Raw genomic sequence first — 26,946 nt, forward strand, 5'->3', positions numbered from 1 at the left:
TCAGGTGCAAGTGGTCCACGACCATATTACAGGAGGCACCAAGCTACCTCTCAGATTTATCTTATATCTATCAGGTGCATTGGCTCTCAGGTCCCCTGAACAAAAACCTTCAACCTTATCTGCTTTACCTGGGCAACTGGGATGCTTCACAGATTGGGGTGAAAGAGCTAAAAAGCCCCCTGTCCCCAGAGAAGAAGAATCACAAGAAATACTTTGCTCTGGGAGGTGTTTTCTAATGTAATCATACGCATCCATCATGAATGTGTGCACTTCAGTAGCTGCACGTTTAGGGGCTGTCTTTGCGAGTTGAACAATAGTTTTAATAGTTCAACTTGATGGAGGTGCCATGCACAGCACTCACACGTCAAGACTGAGGACAGCTGACCGCGTGCTCAGCTGGAAGGAGCAGTGAAGACGTGTGTTCCTCTCATTCCACAAAGTCGACGGTGAGAAAAGGTGCAGCTCTTGAGCTGTCATTTGTAAGTGAACCTCCTACCAATAGCTAAATAGGATTTCATCATCTCCACCAATGCTTTCGTGCACCGTCTATGCTCATGTCTAAGCAGACACATTTTTAATGCAGTTTTTGTTGTAAAATCAGGTACCTTGGCTGATATTCGGGTCAGGTTTTACTCGAGTATATACGGTACTTGACCCAGGGCTGGCTAGGGAATTCAGTTTTAATGGATATGCTCAAGTCCATCTGTGATTTTTAAACAGAGCGGTTCCTCCATGCCAAAGTCCTTAGCTGATCCGCAGATGATTTACTGAATCATGCTCAGCTTTGTGAAAAGCTATCCATTCAGAACAGCAACGACAGCAGCAGTGGGGCCCCCCCACCCCCCAGTAGGTGTGAGGTCTTATAGGAAGACAGCACTCAGCAGAGGCTTTTCAGCACAGCCAGGGGTGGGCAGGTCGTTTCCCCACAAGGTAGCAAAGAGGGAGAAAGACGAGGCTTTCTACTCTTGTGAAAAGCTGCAGTCTTGAAAACCCACGGGTACCACCTGGCCATACCCTAGAGGGTCTCGGTGAGTCAGCATCAACTCCACGAGAGTGAGAGAGAATAAGTGGCCTGGGGGGAAAGGCCTAGAGCAGTGGTTCTCAACCTTCCTAATGTTGAGCCCCTTTAACACGTGGTGGTGACCCCCCAACCTAAAATTATTTTCATTGCTACTTCATCACTATAATTTTGCTACTGTTATGAATTGGGCAACCCTTGGGAAAGGGTTGTTTGACCCCCAAGGGGGACGTAACCCACAGGTTGGGAACCACTGGCCTAGAACATGAGTAAATGAAAAGCCGAAGATCACATGGTACAGCCCACAGCCCATCATCATCATCATCATCATCATCATCATCATCATCATCATCATCATCATCATCATCGGGATGGTACAGGCCCAGGCCACTTTCTTCCCAGTGTTCCTGGGGGCACCGTGAGATGGGGGTTGATCAAACACTAGCTAACACAACAACAAAGGCACAGTGGCACAGGACAGGGTAAGGGCTGAATTTACTGTCTGGCAAGTGAAGTTACTGTCATGCGTAGTTGGTAGCCCAAGGATAAGTTGAGTGGCCTTTTCTTTTGCCTGAGAATGCTGCTGCAAGTAGGGGGTCTCCAGCCCAGGAGGCAGCACTTCCTGTTGTCTTCAGGGGGAGGTACCCAATTCTGAACTTGGCTTTGGTTCGGCTGTCAGGCCCTTACCATAATGCATGCAGAGGGGCAGTCTTAGAATTTTCCTTTTCTTTGTCAACTGGTATCACCCTGGGACAAGAAGTCTGAGACAGAAGGAAGTGGCTCAGCCTGTTCTCTGCAGGACAGTTGTGTGGACTTGACTTAATTTGGGGACTGAGGGGAATGCCTCCATTTCCCCGGGGCCTGTGAGAAACTAGTACTCTTGGCTTTGGGAATTTAAACCTTTTTTTTCCCTCTCTTAAAAAATGTTTCAAACCAATTATTTCCATGGTCTCATGTGTATGTGTGGTGTAGAATATTGAATTTCCCATGATTTGCCAGGAGGACACACTGATCTGCCCGGGAAGAAGTAAGTACTCCTTAGAGGCAAGGATGCGGAGACTTTTACATACCTTGGACATATTGTCAGGAGAGACCAGTCCCTGGAGAAGGACATCCTGCTTAGTAAAGGAGGGACAACATACAAGAGGAAGGTCCTCAATGAGATGGGTTGGCACAGTGGCTGCCACAATGGGCGCAAACTAAGAACAATGGTGCGGATGGTGCAGGAGCGGGTGGTGTGTTGGAGGATTGCTATGGGATGGACCCAATCTGATTGCACACAACAACAACAATGCGCAACTGTGTATCTTTCTCTGCTGTCTCTACTTCTTTCATCTCTTCTCTTCCTTACTCTTCCCTTCCTCCCTGGATGGCCCCACTTTCTCATTGTACCTAAATTGCCTTTAAAAGAAATAAAGCGCTTTCAAATGAAAAGATACTAAAATTAAGGAAAAGATAAGGCCAGACATTAACAAATGGAAAAGTGCACAGAACTCTAGGTCTCTTTCCTTTCTCTGCTCTTCACTGTGAAAGAGGTGGCAATGCCGACGGCTTCAGAGTCAGACTTCTCTGGACTCTAATGAGTTGTCGGCCACTTAATAGCTCTGGGCCCTTGGGCGCATGATATAAAATTGCGGAGGCTGTTCCCCGGGGCCTATAAAATAGAGAACAGTAGGCTACTTCTCAAAGTTCCCTGAGTAATAAGGTTAAAAAGCAGGGCTGTGTTGGGCACACAGCATGTGCTCAGTAAAAATATGATCTTTGTTATCAGATTCTAGGTACCGTATATACTTGAGTATAAGCCGACCCGAATATCATCCGAGGCACCTAATTTTACCACAAAAACGTGCTGGAAAAAAAAACTCGGTTATACATGACTATATAGGTTACATATGGGACTTATTGCTTCTCCCCACCCAAAGCTTCAAAGGTTGTCTTTGGTGCTTTAGTACTTTTTCTTAACGACACTTATAGATGTGGCTAAGTAGGAGGAAGCAGATTTTTACGCTGCAATTCGAGTTATTTGCAGATGTATCTGGAAACAGAATGGAACAGAATGGAACCTCCCTCCAATAGTTGTATATTTCATGGATCCATGAACTAATTTCTCAGCACAGGTAAACCAAATCCACCTCCACTGTAGATTTCTATTCCAAGAATCCCCAAGAGAGGTACGTGCTCAATACATATTTACCCAAATGAACTCAAGACTCTTAACTGCTCCCTCAAACCAAAACCCCATGAAAGGGTTACAATTATCTACTGTTGAAAATTATTATTATTTTTAAAGCACTCTGAATAATTCAAACATGCATCAGGGAGGGTAGACTATGAAGGGCTGAGGTAACTGTGACAGATTTTGTGTCAAGTTGCCTGGACCAGGATCTCTCGGCCATTAAGCAACCTAACACAATGTAAATGAATTTGCCTTGAGTAGCCAGCAGTTGTGGGGAGGTTAGGGTTGAGTTTAACATCTTACTCGGGTCACAACTTGATGATGATTCCTTGGGGGTGGATGACATGGCGAACTCCCTTCCCTTCTTCCTGCTGGCCTGGATCCTACATCTGGCTTGGGACTTGGGCTGGCAGTCTGCCCTGTTGCCTGCTGACTTGGATTCATTTGATTCCGTATCCATCACCCTGCTTCCTGGTTCATCCTCCTGCTTCCTGGATCCTCATCCCAGGTAGCAACCTAGGTCAGGAAACGCTTCCAGCTGCACATCTGACAGACAGCCTGGAACCAGAGTGAACTTGCCTGCTTCTACCAACTGTGTGAGCCATTTTGCTTCATTACACTTAAGAAAAAAATATTTACATATACAAATTATATATAAATATTGATGATTGTGTGTGTGTGTGTGTGTGTGTGTGTCTGTGTGTGACTGAATTTTGCTTCTCTGGAAAACCCAGTCTAACCAGCGTTACTACATCTTGAAGGGAATAATGTAAACTTCACTTCAATCTGTCTCAATGAGGATTTCTGTTATAATGACTTACTTATCTGTCTACAGCAATGTTTGTATGTTTATTTTTAAAATGAGTTTATATTTGCCATTCGGTTCAATTATTTTCATCTAATTTCATTTACTAGACCTCCAGTCAATGGGAGGCTGCTTTCCAGGTGCTTTGGACTTGATTTCCGACCTCTTATCTGCTCACTCTCTCCTCTAGACAGAGGCTAGTGTGGGAGCGCTCTTCTTTGTGGCTCCCTCCTTTGGACTCCAGCCCAATTTTGCTCACACTTCCCTTCCTTACCTAGTGACGATTCTGTCTTATTTATTTCCAGTCGTTCAATGGTTCCATCCATTTATTTACCTTTGCAACTCTTTCATTCATTCATTTTAAGGACTCAGGACCAACTCTGTGATGAGCTCTTTTGCACATTAATCAGTTCATTCGCTCAATTTCTTGGCAGGTTCGTCTACTGCATACACGAGTTAGCCACTGGTAGTGTACTCATTCCAGTAGGGTAACCTTTGACAAGAGCTGAGTTTTGTCTGTCACCTCAGGAGAGGAGGGGGGGGTCATGCACTCCCCAGTTGGTATCAGACTTGTTACATCATTTTCTTAACCGTCAGATGTGACCTTTAATCATCCTTTTCTTTCCATAGACTGTATCCACGGATGAGATTAAATGAAAAGACTTGCAAATCATCGAACATACAATAGTCGCGCAAAGATTGTGAATGGCCTTCTCTACTCCAACCACCCATTTAGACGGACTCAGTGCTAGGATTATAGCAATGGTCTTCGAATGCCCACCTAAGACTCTACTTTTTAAAAATCTTTTTATTTGGAGCTCTTACAGATATTATGACAATCCAAAATTCAATTAGATCCAGCATAATGGTACAATTTCTGCCACCATTATTTTTAAAACATTTTCTTTCTTCTTGAACTCTTTGATAATAGTACCCCTTAATCCCCTCCCTTCCCAACCTATTCCCAGGAACCTTTATTATATTATATATTGTAATTATTATATTTTGCCATATCTTACACTATCCACTGTATCCATTCACCTACAATTCTGTTATTCATTCCTCTCAAATGGGGATATACCGCCATCATTACTATGGGTTCCCAACCTCCCCACTGCCCCACTTTCTTCCCGTCCCCTCAGGGAATCATTACTCCCATTACTATTTCTGAAGGGTTTGTCTATCTTGGATATTATGCATCAAACCGTATTAATTATACAAATGAACAAACACAGGTCTGACAAGATTAAGGTGGTAAAACTAAGACTATAATAGTAAGGGGAGGAAATATGAAAGAAAGTTAGGTGTTTCATCAGTGCTAGACTGCACTCTGGATCTATCATCCCTTTGAAGACAATGATTGATTACTATAGGTTAATGGCCATAGGACCAGGGACCAATATCTTCAGAATTGGTCTATGATGAGATTCTGAGGGCCGAGGACCCACTGGAATCAGGAAGAGAGCTTACCTCCTACATAGAGTGGGGAGTCAAAGCTCAGAGTGGACTGCTTTGATAAGTTGGTGATGATTTTGGGGCTCCCGCCATCCACGGAGAGGGAGAGACTCTGATCCAGCGCAAGCAGTTCCACAATATGGAAGTTTCCGTCGTTGATCGTTTCCACACTGCAAAGCAAACACAGCTCAGCTGACCCTTGGTTCTTCTTTGTCAGAGAAAAGGGTGACAACACAAAGAGCAACAGCGCTCTGTGGGACCAAAGGCTGTCCCACATCACGTTTATGAAGGCAAAGAGTGGGAATTGCTTTGTTTGGTTTTTTAAAAAGCATCATTAAAAAGTAAACCCAATAAATTTATTTTGGGACTAGATATGAATAAATTTGTTCTCCCATGGAGAGACTCACAAACAAGTGCCCTTCACTATTATCCAGTCACATGCCTCCAATGGGTAGAAATGACAAAGGACCATTTGTCCATTTGTGTTTAAAAATCACTAGAGTTGCATTAATTCAGCGACTGTCCATTACTCCAAACAGCATTCAAGAGATGAGCAGGTTGCTACAAAGCTAAAAACGCTCCCGGGGCCTTGATGCTAAGAAGTCGCAGGCTTGTGCTCTCTCACTGAACACGGAACCTCAGAAACTTAGCATCAAATACACAGAGATATGCGAACCATCTTGACAAGCACTTGGAACTTTTCAATGTGTGCTCATTGATAAGATTCTCTCAACTTTCTTTGCCTATATAGAGGGGTGTTCATACAGGGCTATGGCTGTGAAGACTGTGCTCAGGGGAGATGTGGAAATAAAGGGTTCTAGAAAACGCTGCACATCTTCCCTTGTTGTGATTTTAAAGGGGCAGGTCTAACCATGATCATTCTAGGAGGGATTTGGGGTGGTGCACAGCAATTCATATATCAAATGGATAAAAACGACAAGATCAAGAAAATGGGGTAAACTGAGAAAGGAAGGTTGGAGAAGTGAGATGGATTTGGAATGCTAAATAAATAGCTGCCATATAATATTAAAATTCCTCTCTTGTATTTCCGCAGGCAAAGATGAACACAGGACCATTTCCAAGATGAGATGCCACCTCATTAGGAGTTTACTTAACTGTTATTTGAGAAGTAAAATATAATGTCATAATGAAAGTTAACATGAAAGCTTTCAAGCGCGAATTTACGGTTTTTGCCTAGAAAGATGGAAAATGTTCAAAAAAAGAAACATAACATTATATGATAGGAAATTACTCCTAAATATGATTATCCAATGCTTCCTATAAGTGGTCAAGTCTAGAAAATAAAACATACTACCTGGAATATCTGAATGTTTGTCTAATTGTATTCCACTGTTTTCTGATAGAATAAAATGTTTGTGTTATTGAAGAACAAGATGAAATATGTTACATAATTCTAGGAACATTTGAAGATTTCCTGATTTGTGTCTACTTGTGCAGGGGTAATTGATACCTTGTCTAGGACATTATCTATTAAAATACTATTATAAATGCAATTCAATGTTTGCCTTCTATACAGTTAGTTCTGTATTGCACCTCAGAAATCTGCTGTACAAGAGCAAAGGTGTTGCTTGCTCATGCCCCAAACGATGGTATTTTCCATAGCCTCAGGTGTATGCAAACCTTGACAAAGGATACAAGAGACTGGAGAAGAGCTGATGCGTGGGATATGGTGTTGACGAATATTGGAAAAAAGAAACCAAACTTGATCAATGGTTACCATGGGTAACGGAGGAAGGATTTTTGCTTAGGGGGCATTGAGTCTATGTTAATGGTGGTGGAATAAATGTGGGAAAAGGTATCATAATGGGTGTACAGCACGAAGAGCATACTCAATGGCACTAAACTACAAACATGGAAATTGTTGAACTGCAGAATTTTTTGTTGCGTCTATTTTTGTAATTAAAAAATTACATGGATAACAATGAGTATAAAGACAAAATTATTCTAAAATTGATTGTGGTGATGATTGTACAGCTCTTCTTCCTATGATTAACCTATTGAATTGTATGACATGCAGATGACGTGCCAATAAAACAGTTTAAAAGAAAGAAACCAAGCAAGAAAGAAAATACTGTGGAACACCAGAAAAATGAAAAAAAAAATCTATCTAGGAGAAAGTAAAACCGGAATGCTCCTTAGAAGAGAGGATGGTGAGAGTCGGTCTCAAGGACGAAGTACTATGATCACAAGAGACCGGTCCCTGGCAAAGGGCATGCTTGGTAAAGCGGTGGTGAGCAGAAAGAGGGAAGACCCTCATTGAGCTGGACTGACACCGGGCCTTCAACAATAGGCTCTAACCTAACGACTGTTTCCTTCTGTTACACACAGGGTTACTACGAGTCTAAACCAAGTGGTGGTAGCTAACAATAACAGCAACATTGAACACCACTAAGATCAGCAGGAGAAATAATACACTAAGCTATTACCTTTAACATAAAGTTGCAAACTAACTGTTAAGGTGGCTATGTTGAGTAATTATATGAAATGATGGTTAAGCAAGGAAATTGTGGACTCAAAACTAGATTTGAATCCTAGCCCTTCATTTTTACATATGGGAACCTGTCTAATTTACAGAGTAAGTAATATATTTTAGCTTTAGCATCAGTAAATTGTGAATAAATATTTGAATATAAAAGTAATTGGTTTGGGGCACAAATGAAATTACCTTTATGAAATGCATTGGAGAGCATCTATCATATACCTGCTGTCACCGAGCGAATTCTAACTCATAGAGATCCTGTAGGGCGGGGTAGAACTTCCCTTTAGAGTTTTTGAGGCTGTAAATCATTGGGGAGCAGACTGTTCCCTCTTTCTGCCAGTCAGCTGGTGGGTTTGGACCAGCAACCTTGTAATTAGCATCCCAATGCTGACCCAGTACACCATCAGGACTCCTCTCTAACATATACAGTGTGTAAAATTAAATGCTTGATATTAGTATCTAGCCATCAAGACCAACACCATCATCATCACATAAATAATTCAATACTGTCTCCGAATCTTCTGGAGGAAGAAATTTAATTCAGCTTGATTTTAAAATATTAATCGTAAGATAATGCAAAAGACTGGTGGCAGCAATATAATAACTTCCTCGGAGCATGTCTTATTCAAGTTACTAAAAGTTTTAAAGTGCTACATTAAAGTAAAGATTTACATAAAGAACCAGGTGGCCAATAGCTTTTTCCCGGTGGCATTGACAACTCCATAAGTGGTTTTATATGGAGGCTCCATGAGTCCCGACCTTAATTAAGTCATAAATATTAATATTGCAGTCTCCCTCTTTTCCTGTGAGATTTCAAAAAAAAAAGATGAGTAAGTATTAGGGAATGGGTTTTTGAACATGCACTGGTCTTAGGCAATCAATCGAAGCACGGTATCACCACTATACTTGATGCGGTGCATGGGAATGATTTAAGACCTTTAAAGTTTGGTAAACTCTAACTCAGTGTTTCCACTGGGGAACTCGAGGTGCGCAGTTTTATAATCACCACATTTTATTCTCTGCTCTTTCCTCTGTTTCATTTTAAAACAAATAATGCATCTTTACCTTCCACCTAATTATAACAGATGCCCCTTAGTGATAAAGATGGTAAGACTCTGTCTTATAGATTTGGGACATGCTGTCAGGAGAGACCAGTTCCTGAAGAAGGACATCATGCTTGAGAAGTAGAGGGGCAGAGAAAAAGGGTGAGAAAAAAAAGAAAGAAAAAAGACAGATCAACAATGACTGGAACAATGGGCTCAATGATAACAACAATATTAAGGATGTCACAGGAACAGGCAGTATTTTGTTTTGTGGGGGAAAGATGCAGCTGTCTGCACCTGTGAAGATTTATAGATTCTGGAACCCCTATATCGCATCGCTGGGAGACCAATCCAACACAATGGCAGTGGGCTTGGTTTTATTTAGTATTAATGATCTAGTACTTTATGGTAGAGCCTATGGATTATTGCTTTCAGTTATAAGTAATATTAAATAGAAAACTCAAGATGCTTTAGGCATGGATAGGGCCGGATGGTAATTCAAAGACCCAAAATTTGAAGACACATTGGCCTATTTTAGTGGTGGCCCCCTGAAGGGCAGATCCATGCTACTTGAAAGGTTGGCAGTTCAACACCCCAAGGGTTCTGCAGGAGAAAGACCTGGCAATGTGCTTCTCCAAAGAGCACAGGCTATCGGGCGGGTTGACTCAGTCACATGGGGTGGCTCCAAGCTGAAATCAATTCAAGGGCATCAAGCCACCTTCTGAAGGAGAATGCTGGGTGATAAAACTTCTTCCCTGTGTTCTGGGTCCTCCCCTCAATAGGTGGCCTTGAGTTAGTGCGCCCTGGGATAATTTCTCTCTGATTTCTTATCCTCCTTGGCAAAATGCAATTCATTCGATGAAACACTTATCCAGTACATGTAATTGAGGGAAATAGTTTTTCCAGAATGACACACATTTCAACTCAATTGAAGCTCTGAATGGCCGTGACGGTTGGAACATGGGGGTAGTCAAGGGTTCATCACAGTTGGCAGCGTAATCCAGACTTGAATTTGGGCGGCCTGGCATCCTGGTGACAAAGTGGTTATGCTTTGGGTGGCTAACCAGCAGTATGAGCCCACAAAGCTTTTCTTTCTACTCCCTTTATCTGGGAAATGCACAGGGCAGTTCTAGCCTGTCCTATAGGGGAGTCAGAGTTGGCTCAATGGCAGTGAGTATGGTTCTAGGTTTTGGTCCTCTAGTAGGATCGTAACTATTTTACATAATTTTTAATAAAAAATTGAAGACTATTTAATATCATCCAAATGTTCTTACCACTCCAAAAACTCAAATTCACTGCCAGCGAGGAGGTGCTGACTCATAGCGACCCTCTAAATCAGGGTGGAGCTGCCCCTGTGAGTTTCTGAGACTGTATCTCTTTAAAGTGTCAAAAGCCCCATCTTTCTCTGGTGGAGTGGCTGGTGCTTTCTAACTGCTGACTTTGCAATTAGCAGCTCAAAGCACAACCACTTTGCCAAGGCTAGTATTTAAAACATGCTTTCTCTCACAGACAGCTTAGAAATAAAATTCCCTTGAAAATAATTCTTTATGATTGTTGCACAATTTAGTAAACATACTAAAAGGTCAATGAATTATTGAATTGTTTCCAAAAAACTGATGTGGAGAATTGAAAGGACATGAAAATGCATATAATTACATGAATTTTAAGATTGGTTGGTGTTTTAGTTTGTCCATTTATAAATGAGATTCAGGCAAATGATAAGACAAATTTGAGTCATTCTGTAGGAGTTTCTCCTCTCAAACTGATTTATGTGTCTAATCTGGTAATTTCAGACCTTGTTAAGAGTTACCACTAAGCTAATTCCATTTATATCTCGATGGAATAAAGTAAAGCATATCTTTGGTTCTTAACAGATAAAATATTGTGAAATATTTATATTTTTGTTTAAATCTTTGTTTCTTCAAGATGATGTGGGGGCTGAAAAGGCTTTCTCAAAATTAACTATATTCCAAATCCATATTCTCCATTGTCTTCCAAAGCAAAAGGAGCCCTGCTGGCCTAGTTGGTCACAAGTTAGGCTGCTAAGCACAAGGTCAGCAGTTCAAATCCATAAGCCCCTCCTTGAAAGGAAGATGAATCTTTCTGCCCTGGCAAAGATTTCCAGCCTCAAGAACCCAAAAGGAGGGTTATCCTTTGTCCTGTAGTGTCGCTAGTTGTCAGAATTGAGTCAAAGACAATGAGTGAGCTAGTTAAAGTTTATTGTGCCAACCCGGCCAATAAACTCATGTGGGATTAATAGAAGAGCAGAGAGATAAATGTCTCAATGAGTCTCGCCTTTCTAGTTCTTGGATCTCTTGCGTTCTGATCTTTGGACCAGGGTGCAGCTGCCTTAGCGAGTTTCCTGCTTCAGGTGGCAAGGATCACTTCCTGCAAGACATCCCAGAGGAGATGACACATAGACCTACCCTGATGCAACCCTGGGTGCTGGAAGAGCCGTGAGGAGACCCCTACCAGCCCTGAGATGGTTAGGCATTCACTGACTCAGCTTTCCTCCTAGAGTCGGCATCATTGCTTGACCTCTGTGAGATGGAGGAGAACATCGTGGATTGGTGTTGGACATATGGGCTGATGTTGGACTTGTGGGCTTAGGAAGCACTGGATTGGGATGTTTTCTTGATGTTCTCTTACCCTTTATATAAAACTCTCTTATACATATGAGTTTCTATGGATTTGTTTCTCTAAAGTACCCAGACTAACACATTATGGTACCTTGTGAGTGGGGTACTGGGGAAACAAATCATAAGATGGAGAGTAGATGTTTGTTTGACCTCTCCCTCATGGTAGTTTTTCTTCTTTGCCTAGCCAGAGGTCAGATAAAGCCACACTGTTTACTCAGTTGTTTTCTGGGAAAAATATGAGAAGTATGAAAATAGAAAGTTTGTAAGCCCACTTTGCTTTCAGTCATCAAAATTTGATCTTTAGATGGGTTTAGTCCATGCCTGCAAAGAAAGCTTTGAAAAGATATGCCCCACTCAGTGCTTTGAAGTACTCAGGAACCAATGGTCTTTGTCAGAAGCTGGAAAAAATCTGGAACCATGAAGAAAATTCCTCCCGGAGACTGAATGCTAAAGGGAGCCTGTGGGCAGGTTGAAATGCTTGCTAGGTGACCACCTGGATCAACTCTTTGAGTGGAAGTGGGAGAAATGCAGCAATGAGGACACAGGTTGAGTTTGGCCACTGACACCTGTGGACTTGGTTTACAGGAAAAAGAGGAGAAGATGAGAGCGGGTTGACTGGTCTAAGGTTGATGACCTAGAATGAAGGGGCTAGGTTTTTTGAGTATTAGTGAGAGCCCGTGGTCTGAAGGCAAGATGGCCAATAGACACCCTGTGGAGGCTGAGTGAGGCAGCCCACATTCCAAGTGGAATGAAGACTCTCCATGTCAAAAAAATATGATTGTCTCCTCAGAGCACTGGGTTGATGTAAGTGAGCAGTATATAAATTGGAAAACCAAAATTGGGGGTGGGGATAAAGGCATGAAGTGGTTGGCTTACAAACTTTCATAGGTGGGGGAACATATTCACATACTTATAGGATTAAGATGTAGGTGTTACTTAATTGGAATCACGAGGCTAAAGAATTATGTACAGCTGCCAAGTTAGCAAGGGGTGGACTGAGATAAAGCTCATTGTGCCAACCTGGCCGGTAAACACATGTGGGGTTAACGGAAGGGCAGAGAGATAAATGACTCAGTTTCTAGTTCTCGGGTCTCTTGCTTTCTGATGGTCGAACCAGAGTGCAGCTGTCTTAGCCAGTTCCCTGCTTCAGCTGGCAAGGCTCATTTCCTGCAAGACATTCCCAAGGAGAAGCCACATGGACCTATGCCGATATAGTCCTGGGTGGTGGAGCAGCCGTGTGGAGACCCCTGCCAACACTGAGATGCTTACACATTCACTGACTCAGCTTTCCTCCTGAAGTCAGCATCATTGCTTGTCTTTTGTGAGACTAAGGAGGACTTTGTGGCTTCGTGTTGGACATAGGAGCTAATGTTGGACTTGTGTGCTTGGGCAGCACTGGGTTGGAATGTTTTCTTGATATCTTGCACTAACCCTTAACTCTCTTATACATATGAGTTTCTGTGAATTTGTTTCTCTAAAGTACCCATACTAACACAATGAGTTTGGTGTTTTGAGTTTTGGTTATTAAAAGGTAGATTCCTAAACTTATTTGACTTATCCCATTTTCGGGTAGGGAGTGGAAACCAAAAACAACTTGTGCAGTTCTGTCCTGGCAATTATAAACTTTTGTAAAAAACAACGTTTGTAGCTCAGAATGTGGGATACATTATAAAAGCTGACTTAACAGAATCACGTGTCCACCTTCCATTATAAAATAAGAGTAATGGTTGACGCAAGGGCTGTTAGATAAGACTCAGTTTTGCAGGTGATCAGTCAGCTGTCCCTACATGCTCTCCCAGCATACATAACACCCCTTGGGTTCTGATAAGCTAAACTCACTGTCAACCAGTCGATATTGACTCATAATGACCCTATAGGACTACTATAGGGTAGTACTGTCCGCTGAGTTTCAGACACGGTAACTCTTTAAGGGTATAGAACGCCTATCTATCTCCTGAGGAGCAGATGCTGATTTTGAACTGCTGACCTTTCAGTTAGCAGCCCATAAGCACTGATAAACATTCTTACACTTCTGCCTGGGGAATTCTGCATTTGATGACTGAAGAAAGTCACAAGTCAACCACTTAAGGCCGAGCTCTCCTTCAGCAACATAAAATGCATTTGTTAGCATCACTATGCAGTTTCTTTTCTACTTTCAACTTCTACCAGGGATGCTGCTTTCTTGCTTTTCTTCGGAGGCGGGAAGTAAAGCAATTCTTCCACGATGCCTTGTGGTGTGTTACAGAAGAAGAGTCTTTAAAATTCATGACTGTTTGAAAAAGAAAGAATCCTAAAACCCATCTGTTGTTCTTTCTCTTAGGCAGGACATAGCAATATTAATTAATATTAATTAATTAATATTAATATTGCTATTCCAACCAGAAATGGCAAGGCATCTCAATAGCTTAATAATGAAGATAAAGAGCTACTACGTTTTGTTATGTGAATTCCAGCTCTGTTATGTAACAAGCCCATAGCATGAGGGTGGAAATCAGAAACCAAACCAAACAAACTCAACTGGTCAAGACATTTTGATGTCTGTGTGCTGAAGGGGCTTTTTTCTATCTGTGAAAGAGAAATGACTTTTTAAAGAATCCCTCCTCTTCACTTTAATTCAAAAGAAACTGGGAGTTAAAGAGAATAAAAATATTTAAGTCCTAAACATGACTGTTTTCAGAAGAAAGGTTTATAAAATGATTTCGTTTTATTAAAAAGCATCTTTTACATCAGTGCCTTTGAAGATAAGTGGAAACTGGTGGGGTAATGGGCTACATGTTGAGCTTCTAACCATGAGGTATGCGGTTCGATCCCACCAGAGGAGACTTTCAGCTTTCGGAAGGAGTTAAAGACTTAGAAACCCAAAGGGGGAGTTCTGCTTGGTCCTGTCGGGTTGTTATGAGTTGGAATTGACACGATGGTTCTCCTTTTGGTTTGGTTTTGCTTTTTGAAGAAAAGGCCAAATCAATCTAAATAAATAAAGCGCATTCAAATAGACAGAAGGGGACCTCTGGGCTTGAGCATCTTGTAGAGTCACATGGGAGGCAGTACAATTCTCACTTGGGCACTGTTTTCCAGTATCTGGATATCTGAGCTTGAAAAAGATCCAAAATTATTAATTCCTGAGCTGCTACTTTAGGCCAGGCACAGTGCTAGATGCTTGCCATTCATGGCAGTAGGTTTTCCCAACAACAAGCAATCAGAGAGAGAAGGCTGCTTGTTCCAGTGGGGCCAGGGAAGCACAAAGAAGGGGCCATTCCCACGGACACAAGCTAGGACAAGGTGGTCACTGAGAGTTGCTGAGAGCACCCAGGAATTATGTCCACTGTCTCCCACCGACGACCTCAGCCTACCAGGGGCCAGTGGAAAGGCCCTTGGTGGGATGCTGAAGACCCCTCTATTCAAGAAGCGGCGACTGCGTGCTACCTCCCTGTGCATCAGGAACGTATCCTTTGATTCTCTAAGTTTTTTAGAGCACTAGTACGCTCTCTTAATTATAGTGTCACCTTGTATTTCATCTGTTCACTCCGTCTATTTTACAGTAAAGACAAAGTGTTTTAGGTCCAATTGGACAGGATGCAGCGTAGGTAACACCAAGTGAAAAAACAATCAGTTGTAATTTTTTTAAAGTTCACTGGATTGTTTGGAAAATATTTGCTTTGGGGAAAATAGTAAACATGGTGACATTTGCCAGACTGGTCCACATCCATTTAAGTTGAGGAATGCTGAACTGTTCAGTATGGCTTGAGTCCTGGGTTCCAACAGCTGCATTTGTCTTAATGGAAATATTCCTTGTTATGCCTCCCTCCCCACGTGCTATTCTTGACTTGTATCTCATTCCTCAAGCTGCACCCATTCCGTTAGGCTAATCAACATCAAAGGTTTTTTTGGCTTTCTGTTTCTTTGTAAGTTCCCCTGACTGGCTTACAAGGGCATCCACCTTAGCTAAATCATGAAATGGTTTGGTTGTTATAAAGCATAAATAGAATTTGTGCAAAAATTAGAGACTCTAATAAATTATAACCCCCAAGGCACATGTATTAGGCGATCAAAACCTTCCCCTAATTCCTATGGCTTTGTGGGGGATCAAGGGGGAATGGGGAGAAAATGATTTAAAAAAACCTGATAAGGGATTCTCTGATTTTAAAAAAGTTAATTGATTCTTCCAAAGAAACTGTCTTCTTTCAAAACTGACACTAATTTAGACCAAAAGAAAGAAAGAAACTACACCATTTTATTAATCAAAAATCCAGTTTCTCCCTATGTAGAGCTTTCTTTCTTTCCTTCTTTTTAATGTCAGTTTGAAAGACAGTAGCTTCTTGGTCTAATTAGTTAAGTGAAGAACTGTCTCTCTGTCATGAGACTAGAAGAATTGGATGATAGTTTTATCATAATTATACGGCTGAGTCCTGATAAAAAAATGGGGACGATACAGAGCAGAAAATGCCAAGTTCATTGAATTGAGACTTTCTGGAACCAGTGCGGTTTGATGACTCCTAGAAATGTTGTCTAGAGAAAATCTTTAAAACTTAAAACAAAATTGTCTCCTGAATCGTCTTTAAAACCAAGCACTTGTTCGGTGCCCTCAGCTCCGTCTGACTCCCGGCCACCTGAGGTACACCAGAAGGAGACACACCATCTTCATGTGTGTTGCTGCGCTGGCTCATTGCTGCAGCCTCTGTGTCAATCCATCGCATTGAGAGTCTTCCTCTTTTTCACTGATCCTCTACTTAATTATTATCTAAGGAGAGTTTCTTTGAGTAGTAAGCTTCTTATTTAAAAGTTATATTTTTACAGGATATAGTTCACATTTTATACAATGTAAGCCATTCTTCTTATACTCAGAGTTGTTAACTCACCATTTCCCGCATCCTCCCCTTCCACACCCTAGGTATCAATCCAGCGACTGACTCCATAGATCTACTTATCCTTGGTTTCATAATAATAAAATTAAAATCACACAAAATACAAACAGGAAGCAAACAAACAATCAAATATACATAGACAAAACAATTCCACAACAGTGATGAGACAAAACCAACAAAGATACCATTCAAAAAGAAAGGAGAAAATATTAAAAACGGAAACTGCTTTAAAATAGGGCAAAAGGGAAATCAAATGATAAGGTATTACATTTGATCCTAATAAAAACATCTGCCATAGTCAATTTCATAATGCTCACTCTTTGATACTACAGTTAGTCACGTCTTTCAACAATGGGAATTCACTGGAAGCTTTAGGAAGTTTTTAAGGAAATAGCTATCTGGGTTCAAAGTGCCAGCAGCAACTCAACACGCAGACAGGAAGCTTGAGGACACAGAGGGCAGTTAGTGGGGGAGGGACGATGGGAAAACGACAGTGAGGGATGTGGCACCACTTGAACGTGACCGCAGTCACTGAATTGTACATGCATCATTATTGAATGGTGCATATTTGCAGTGCACGTTCTCAAGAGAAACAACACAATAAGAAACTAATTTTTAAATAGTGCTCCTTCAATCTTGTCTGAAGGCTTTACTGCAGATATTAATTTTCTGCATATTCACGCATTTGTCCTCGGCACTATTGCTGAGCCTCTCCTGGTGTTATTTGTGAAGCACGGAAGAGATTATGCATGCGTGCCACATTCTAACTTTATTCAATATTAGGCAGCCCAGGTCACCTAATTGCAGCTGATTGTAGCACTGCAGACACGAGGGTGTTGGAAAATTCTTAATAACTGGCTCTCGGGAGGGCAAAGGCATGGTTAGTAGTATGTGCCCAATTCTCGGTTGGAAAGACTCCCACCAAGCATGATGTTGTTGAGGTTGCGATGGGATGGACTGCCCACCGCTGGCTCTCAGAGAACTGTTCAAAAAGTCTTTTTATGAAAACGACTCCTGATGTGAGGTCTCTGGACCATGGCACCACCTGGGGACCTGTTAGCAATGAGAAATGCAAACCCTGCTGAATCAGAAACACGAGTTTCTGGAGGAGCTCAAGGCTGTATTTCAGACCAGTCTTTTAGGAGATTCTGGATGCATGCTATTTGAAAACAACTGGTCACCGTCACTGCCCTCAGGCTTGGGGCTGTCAGTTATAGGGAACTTACAAAAAACAGACAAGAATGCTCTTTTGAGAACAGAATGAGAAAAGTGCGTGCCACTTTTGTTCTACTGAAAAAGTGGGGTGGAGTGTTATGTTTGGCTTTTGTGGATATAACTGCTTTCTTGTGGATATAACTCTATAAAATAATGCCCTCATTTCAATTTAAAACAATAACGAGCAGCTAAAATGGACACCCACAGCCCTAGCCCTTCCCTTGAGCTTGCCAGGAAACAAAACAGAATGAAACAAAGACCACACAGTGATCATCATTTAATGGCTGGTTGCTTTTGTCCTTGTTTTATCAGATTTAATTTCAGTTAAATAAACCACAGCCATCTCTCACACCCCCCCTTCCCCGTGCTGAAAATTAACCAGGCCGTAACCGACACTATGCACCTGATGTCCACCATCATTACCATAGGCGATGCACAAATAGCATGTCCAACGCGGTACCACCGAGAAGGCAATCATCTACCAAAGTTTATGTATATGAATGAAACTGGACTTAAACAGGATACATTCTGAGGTAAGGATATGTAAAAACACCCCGTTCAAACATTTCCACAGTGTGTTTCTCATCGTTTCACGTAGAGAGGGGGGTCAGGGGTGCCTCAGGATCTGAACATTTCATTCACCGACAAAGTCATTACTAAGCAGCTCTGGGGAAAGTTGGTGGCACTAAGGTTACTGCTGGGGTTGACCACACTGACCAAGAACCAGTGCCTGTCATCCATTTATTACTTTCTAGCAGGCACTTGCACAAGGACAGAAGCAGTTGGATAAGTGCAGGGGGGTGAGAGGGAGCCGAGCTGTAGCTGGAGAAAGGGCAATGGCGAGTTGTGGAGAGGGAGAGAAGAGGCTGCGCTGTACATCCACCGCCTCCGATGCCTGAGAAGCTGGTGCTCTCTCCTAACCCAATCACGAGTTTTACAGACAGTACAGGTTTGCGTCCAGCAAGGAAGTTCCCTTCAATTTTGGACCCTCTGATTTCATGATCATCATGGTGATCACTATTAATTATTGGTTCTGCCTCGTATCCAATCATCAGATTCTTACCACGATCCCACATGGATGGCATTATCATTTTATCATTTCCATTTTGTGGAGGAGAAGCTGAGACTCAATTTACCGGATCTGTCCAATATCCGCAAACATCGTGGCTAAACATCAGGACCGGAATCAAGTCAGGCTGCTTTTAGACTGCAGAGATCTAGAGAAATAAGGCCTGGCGGTGATGGCGGTGTGCCGGGCTGGGCTGCGAATCACAGGGCAGTGCCAAACCACCAGGTACTCCGTGGGAGTGGGATGAGGCTTTCTATGCCCTGAAGAGTGAGTCTCGACATCCAGAGGAGCATCCTATTCTGTCCTGTAGGGCTGCACTGGTCTTATTTTTGAGTGCGGACACATTCAAACGGCTCACGAATCAGAGTGCTAGAGGAAGATTCCATGTAGTTTTCCAGCTTCCACCCCATCCTTCCTCTCTATTATTAGTTTTTCTTTATGTAAATGCATGCTGGTACAAATACAGACATTTTAAAAATTCTGTTTTCACTGCTCAGTCTTGCTATTTTTTAACTTTAATTTAGCCATAGAGCTTGACAAATGCTTCATCCCTCAGCCTTTCTCCCCTTCTCACATACATTCCAGAGAGTGGATATGCCAGAGTTTATTTGGATACAAAGTTAGGGGCTATTTCCAGACTGCTATTTTTGTAAACAATGCCACAGTGAATTACTTTGTACATATGTCATCTCTGTCTGTAGGCATATGTGTAGGGTAAATTCCCAGAAGTGAGATTATGCAGGTCGAAGGGCAAATATCTCCATAATTGTGATCGGGATTTACAAATTGCTCTCCACAGAAATTAGAAGCAATTTGTGTTTCCATCATTAATACTGAGCCTCGAGGGATTATGTGTGTGTGTGTGTGTGTGTGGTGTATACATATATATGCCATGAGCCTAATGCTCATTGTAGAAGCCATAGGCAAAAACTTAAATATACCCAGAAGGTGAGACTAACACTTTTAAAGGAAAATCAAGATCAGACAATGGAATCTTTATACTCAAAGGAACATTTGAGCTTGATTTTCAACTGGAAGATCAAAGCCTGGGGACAAAGATTTAGGAAATAAAAGACAGTTAGGAAAATCAATGGAACAAAGTCTCTTCACAGGAATGCAAAGAACGGATGAATTTTGGTTAAGAAAGGACACTGGAACATAAACCCTTGACCTGCATTCTGTGGGCAGGATGAAACTAGGGAGGGAAGGGCTTAATCCAAGGTAGACAGAAAAGATGTATGCGCAAAGGAATTCCCTGCGGCATTGTTTGTAACAAGAGAAGCTTTGAAACAACTCAAGTTTCTCTTAAAATAAACAACAGTACATACACTTGGTGGAATGTACTCAGGAGAAGAAAAACCCCACTAGAAAGAAAAAAATAAATAACGAATGGAGTGGGGGTGGGGTGGCAGGGAAGGGAGCCAGAGAGGCAGGGAGGAGGGAACAAAAGAATGGAGGAAGAGAGGGAAGGAGGGAATGGGGAAAGAAGGAAAAACCTGTCATTGAAGATTTGTCTGGTCAAGAAATTAAGATTCAATTGGAAAGAGACAATAACTAGGGAGCGGAGTCACGCAGAGTTAAAAAAACGAGAGCGGCAGTGGGCATGGAAACAGAGGAAGCAGAGTGGACAGTGCTTCCTGATTGGCAGGAGCCGGGGTGGGTGCTGAGGCGCCAGATTCGTCTATCAGGACACCAGGGAGTGATCCTGCCAGGGAGGTTTGTAAAGTTGAAAGGCGACACTTCCATTTTCCCTTATTGTTCCTCAAAACACACTGCTGCCTAATGCTTGAAAGGGGAGTTTTCAAAGCAAATGCAAATATTAGTGCTTTCTGTCCATTCTCACTTAACAGGATTCCTTGATTTTGCAAAACAAAGCCTACTTCCGAAGGAGCACCCTTTAAGACAGGGCTAGTCTATCTTTCAACACTGCAAACTGCTCCTTCCTACATTCAGCTATATTATACAAGATGTATAATATATACCGTATATGCTCGGGTATAAACTGAGTTTTTCAGCACATTTTTAATGCAGATTTTGTGGTAAAATGTGGTGCCATGGCTGATATTCAGTTTGGCTTATACTCAGGTATATACAGTAAATAGATAAAGATGAAGGAAAGAAAGCTTATCAAACTCCTTACATATATATATATAACTTTATATCTATCTGTATCTACCTATATACTTATCAATATATATCTTTAAGGAATTTTATAAGCTTAAAAAGTTCCATGGTAAAAGGAGGTAACTACTGTTAAAATGAGATTATATGTGAGCTGTCATGTATCATAAGGTTTTCAGGTTTGTGACCTTTGGTAAGAAGACTATTAAAACTATTACCTGAGACACTGCTGAGGGGTTTGGAACCACTAACCTTTCAGCTGGTAGTTCAGCACTTAACCATGTGTGCTATCCAGGACCTGGCTCCAGAATATGTATAACAGCATACTAGTAAACTTACCCAAGTCACAGCATTGTCAATGGCCTTATATGCATGTAAAAAAGTTGGCCACTGAATAAGGAAGAGCACTGAAGACTGGCTGGCTGCCTTTGAATTACTGTGCTGATGAAGAATATGGAGGGCCCCCTGGTGTGCCCACCGAAGAAACAAATCTGTCTTTGGAGAAGTGCAACCCAGATGCTCGTTTGAAGTGACAATGGCAAGACTTGGGCTCACATACTTTAGACGTATCACAGAGAGGCCAGTCTCTGGCAAAGGGCATCATGCTTGGTAAAGGAGATGGACAGTGACAAACAGGAAGGCAGTGTAGCAGTAGTGTCAATGATGGGCTCAAACATGCGAGGACAGTTGTGGGGACGGCGTCAGACTGGGCAGTGCTTCCTTTCGCTGTGCATACGGTCACTGCGCGTTGGACCTGATTTGGAGGCAGCACCTACCAATGACACTGATAACCATGTTTTAAAAGCTTTTACTGCATAACATGCCTTGTTCCTTGCATTTTATAGCTAGGCTAATATGTAAATCCTCACGTTAACTGGATGGGATGGTGCGGTATAATTTACAGAGATGGGTCCTGAGGCACAGAAAGATGAAGTACCTTGCCGAAACTGATATAAAGAGACAACAAAGCACACATCTTAGCTACAATGAGATCCACTCTGTCAATGGTGGTTTTTCTTGGGGTGTTAGAAGATGTTAGTCTTTTAGATTTAAGGGTTCAAGATTGTTTCAGGGGAATCATTTTGTGGGTTTATTCAGACTATGGTTCAGAGAGAAGCGATGGTGGTGTTGTGAATTAGGCACTGTGAACCACAAGGTCAGCAGTTCCAACCTACTCGGCGCTCCATGAGAGAGAGATTTCCAGTCTTGGAAACCCACTACCTGGTTGCTCTGAGATGAAATTAACTCACTGGCAATGGAGTTTTCAGTTATGGTTCGAATTTTGAATTGTGTTCTGTACTTTCCTCCCCTTGGATCAGGATTCCGCTATAGAATCTTTGACCCCAAATTTCAGGATCGTTACTCAGGTGACATCAGCTCATCTTGTATATGGCAAAGGAGGTGACCCTTCATGGAAATGATTGGCCACATATTTCATGTCCTTCTCCCCTTCCTGACTCCCCTTCCTCTGTCACTCCAGGTGAACACATCATTGTTCCTTGGCAGCTGCCTGTTCAAGGTCCCAGGCCCTACGCAATGATGTAAGAGATGGAACCTGATATTAGGACAACTAACTGGGATATCCCACAAAACCAGGACCATAAGCCTCCAAACCAAGGAATCCAATCCCATGAGGTTTATGCTGTGCATTAATAATCTCAGCAGCGACTTTTTGTTCTTGCAAATATATTGATAACATGGTATTCTCTGACGGTATCTTAAAGACACATACCAGTGTAGTTTAACTAATACCTCAATGTAGACCTTAAGCATGTTGTTCATCTCCACATGGGACTAAGGGCAACACCCACTCCCCACCCCCTGCCAAAGACCAGGTAGGAACCCTTGAGGGCAGTAAATAAAAGTTGGTGGAAAAGGAAAAGGTGGCACCATAAAAGGAATGGGGTCAGTGCCACAGAATCTACATGCGTGCTTTGTTTTCCATATTCTAAACAATGAAAATAAAGCGGCAGAAAAAGAAAAATAGGCTAATCTTTCTCATAGTTACTTCTAAATGTCAATGATCTTTACCACATGGGAATGATGTCTACCACCGTGTTGTGTACAAGAGGGATTACATGCATGTTCTCATTCACAAAACTTAGACATCACACATAGGTATTCATATCTATGAATTACTTTATGCCGTCATCGCTTTTATCAAGGTTTCTTTTACTAAACCAAAAGTAATGGAGTCCTTTCATCGAGTGGTGGTAGCATAAACTAAAGAAAGAAGAATTGAACCAAAGCTCTGTTTGTCCTGGACCTCACAGCGGATGTCTCCACTGCTGAGCTGCCAGCAAAAATGTGGACTCTTGGGTCACACAGAAAAGGATGTAACGTGATACCATTTTTAGAAACGCTACAAGTTCCAAGCTTATGTTTGTTAGGCAAGAAATGGCAATGAACCTAAACTCAAAAATAAGCACTTTCCACTCAGTCTTCATTTGTAAATAATCATTTTGGTTTTTAAGGCATCCTTGGAAATGCATTTTCATGTCAATGCTCATTGAATAAGCCAACCTCAAGATCCTTCTTGCTACAGTTTATGAGAAGCCGATGCTAGTTCGTGATGTAAAATGAAACAACACAAAAAAATTAAATTAAGATAACACCGCAAAATTGAACCACACGCTTTTGAACTCTTTTTTGGGGGGAAGCAATAAATTGAGCTGTATAATTTAAGGCTAAGTCATATATAAAATACTGGCTTTTGCTCGTTGCCATTGGGAGATGAAATCACTATTGTATTCCACTTGGAAACCCATAATTATATGTTTGTCTCAATAGCCCCATGTGGATGAGTTCACCACCAAAATAGCTTTTCAAATTCTACTCGTGTCAACAATTGGCATCTCCTTCCACATGTGCGATGAAGGATCGAGTAAGGTACGAAGGATTTGGGGCATATTGTTAGCTCTAACGCCTGTCTTATAGAGGCCCGTTTCTCCACGTTTTGTCCCAAGCAAGGACTACCAACTGGCGACCGAGCGTGTGCAACCACAGAGAGAGGTTTTTGTTCACCACATATACTATTTCAAAAAAAATAATTCAATCAATATTTACAAGTGATACAGTGGTGACCTTCAAATTGGTCTAAATTCCAGATTTTTTATTTTCTATGAAAAATAATGAATTCTGCCTGAACCTGGGTGTGCATTTCACAAGACAGCATTCTGGGGAGAAGGGAGCAGGAGGAGCAATCTGGTTTCAATAGTCTTGGGGAGTTACAGCCTCAGAAACCCACGGGGACAGAGGCGCTGTGTCCTTCAAGGTCACTGTAAGTTGGAGGTGACTTTGTGGCAGTGAGGTTTTGTTTGTTTGTTTGTAATTCACTCCCATCAAGTCACTCCTGTCGTTCGAGGTGCAGTGGGCTGTTGGTATGGAGCCCTGGTGACCCAAGAGTTAAATGCCCCCCTGCGCTTTTAAAGAAAGACAGGGCTGGAGATCTGATTCTGGAAAGATGGCAGCCTGGCAAACTCTCTGGAGCAGTTCTCTTCTGCCATGGGTGACCGCTAGGAGTCAGAATCGACTTGATGTCAACCACCATGGCCAAGGAGGCACTTTGTAGCAGAGACCTCCCTCCCAAAGAATCAAGCCATTTCAGCAATGAGAGTCAGAGCACATTTATTCCTCAGAGTTGACCTGCTGTATCCACTTATCTGCTTGAAAAACCTGACTCCAAGTACTGTTGTGGCACGCACGCTCCACAGAGGCCATTTTCTCTGTCTTGGGAAGAAATCAGCGTGGGAACTTGCTTTTAGAACTTGAGTGCTGGCACCCAGCAGAGGGACTCCGATGGTTAGTCAAATGCAAACACCATTCAAAGGAACAGGCTTGTATTTCCACCACGATGGATATATCCCCTGAATACTACCCCTTTTCACTTCTCCAATATATCAATGTTATTATAGTATTACGGTAACTATCACGATCCTAATCCTACCTTAAAAATCTGGCTAGACCAGAGGATGCACACTGGTACATATCAGAGCTGGAAACACAGAGAATCCAGGACAGGTAAACCCCTCAGGACCAATAATGAGAGTAGAAATACCAGGAGAGGAAGGGGAAGTTTGGGAAGAAAGGGAGAACTGATCACAAGGATCTACCTATAATCCCCTCCCTGGGTGATAGGAGACATCAGACAGTGTAAGACAATACAAATATTAATAATTTATTAATACATTATCAAGGGTTCATGAGGGAGGGAGGGTGGGAGAAGGAGGGGAAAATGAAAAGCTGGTACTAAGGGTTCAAGTAGAAAGAAAATATTTTGAGAAGGATGATGGCAACAAATGTCCAAATGTGCTTGAGACAATGGAGGGATGTGTGGATTGTGAAAAGAGTTGTATGAGCCCCCAATAAACAGATTTTAAAAAGACACTTCCAAATGCTCCAAATTGAAGGATCAAGAATGCCTGTAACATTCTTTTGTGTCCATTTGTTTGTTAAGTGTAAGACCCGTATGTTTTATTCCTTAGAGCTTAGACTAGTTGATGTCTCACACTATCATGGCCCTAAACTTGATCTATGACAACCTGATGTGCAACACAATGAAACCCTGCCTTAGTCCGTGCCATCTTCGGGATACTTGCTATGTTTGAGTGCACTTCTGTATCTATCATTGAACGTGGCCCTCTCCTTTACCCAAAAGAATGTCCTTTTGAAAACCTCCTGGATCCCTTCAGAATATTGCCTGGCACAGAGTAGTAGGTGCTTGTTAAATAGATGTTGCATGAATGGTTAAGTTCAAACAATCCACCGGGCTGGGAAACTTGCACTTGACATGGGAAGTCATGGACTCCTAGAGCTTAAGGCTTTGACTTAGCCAATAACAAGGTTGAACAGGAGCTCCTGGGGAGAAGGAGGATCGAACCTATCAAGCCCAGATCCTTTCACTGAGGCCTCGCTGGGGCTAGTGACATCTCTCTATGGAAGGTCACGCGTCTTTTCTGGGCAGGCTTCTCCACGATCACTCTAGCTCCTCGCAACGAGCCCCAGATTCTGCGCCATCCCTGCCCACACCCATTCTCACCTCTTCTCAAATGACCAACCTTGGACAGGTCCCTACTAGTGCACTTTTCATAAACCGTCCTTCCAGTGACCCAATGCCTCCCTCCTGCCCTCCCTGCTACAGAATCATTGAGGAAAAGAGGTTCTTTCATCAGCAACAACTTTTTTTTTTTTTATCCACCTCCACCAGTAATTGCAAGATCTTCACCTGTAAATGGCGGAAGCTGGGTGAGAGCCGGTGTCGTAGCTGGCCCGGACACGTCCCCGGTAGAGTTCCACTGCGATGTGGTCTTTGCCACCTTTATACAGGAGGATCCCGCTGTCTTCATCGGTGGCAATCTGGCAGGAAGCAGCTGAGGCATTACTAGGGGGCACAGCCAACCCAACCACGTGCATGCAAAGCCAACTGGAGATGGTTAAGGGGAGATCTGGTTCTCTGATGCACTTTCTCCTTGTGGCTATGGCAAACTTAGACTGCACTCCACACCCAAAGCCTTGGCTATTGCAATGATGGTTTGTTCCTCACCTCCTAGTGAAGGAACTCAAACGAACACTAGCAGGCACCTTAGTAAGAGCGCACCGAATGTGCTCCGAAGGTTCTTTGCTGAAGGCGTTCATTTACCTACTCATTTTGCTCCTAGTATAGCCTTTATGGGTCGGTATGAAATGTGACAAGACGTTACAACTAAAACTTCTATATTTCATTAAAACACAAATTATTTTCAGCAGTGCCAGTCTGCTTTTACCTTGCTCCCTGGAGGTTCTGGGTTCCTGAAGGCAAAACTCACTGCCATCGAGTCAATTCCAACTTGTAGGGACCTTAATAGGACAGCATAGAACTGCCCTTTTGGGTTTCTGAGACTGCAACTCTTTATGGAAATAGAAAGCCTCGCCTTTCTCCCAAGGAGCGGCTGGTGGTTTCAAACTGCTGGCCTTGCAGTTAACAGACCCACTTGTAATCACTGTGCCATGAGGGTTAGCTATTTCTGAAGGCATCGTTAAGTTCAAATTGGGGTTTAAGTATGAG

General features: G+C 42.3%; 1 protein-coding gene across 1 annotated transcript in view; it reads right to left on the reverse strand.

The window, feature by feature from the left end:
* SLIT2 (slit guidance ligand 2) overlaps window positions 1-26,946 on the reverse strand; it is a 404,634-nt gene that overhangs the window by 11,062 nt on the left and 366,626 nt on the right. Inside the window, exons 33-34 of the mRNA XM_075544484.1 lie at window positions 26,128-26,258; window positions 5,470-5,624 (exon numbers count right to left, since the gene is read on the reverse strand). Of these exons, the coding sequence (XP_075400599.1) occupies window positions 5,470-5,624; window positions 26,128-26,258 (286 nt within the window). The remainder of the gene's footprint in view (window positions 1-5,469; window positions 5,625-26,127; window positions 26,259-26,946) is intronic.

The sequence above is a fragment of the Tenrec ecaudatus genome, chromosome 3 (genome assembly GCF_050624435.1).
Source record: "Tenrec ecaudatus isolate mTenEca1 chromosome 3, mTenEca1.hap1, whole genome shotgun sequence".
NCBI classification, from domain to species: Eukaryota; Metazoa; Chordata; class Mammalia; order Afrosoricida; family Tenrecidae; genus Tenrec; species Tenrec ecaudatus.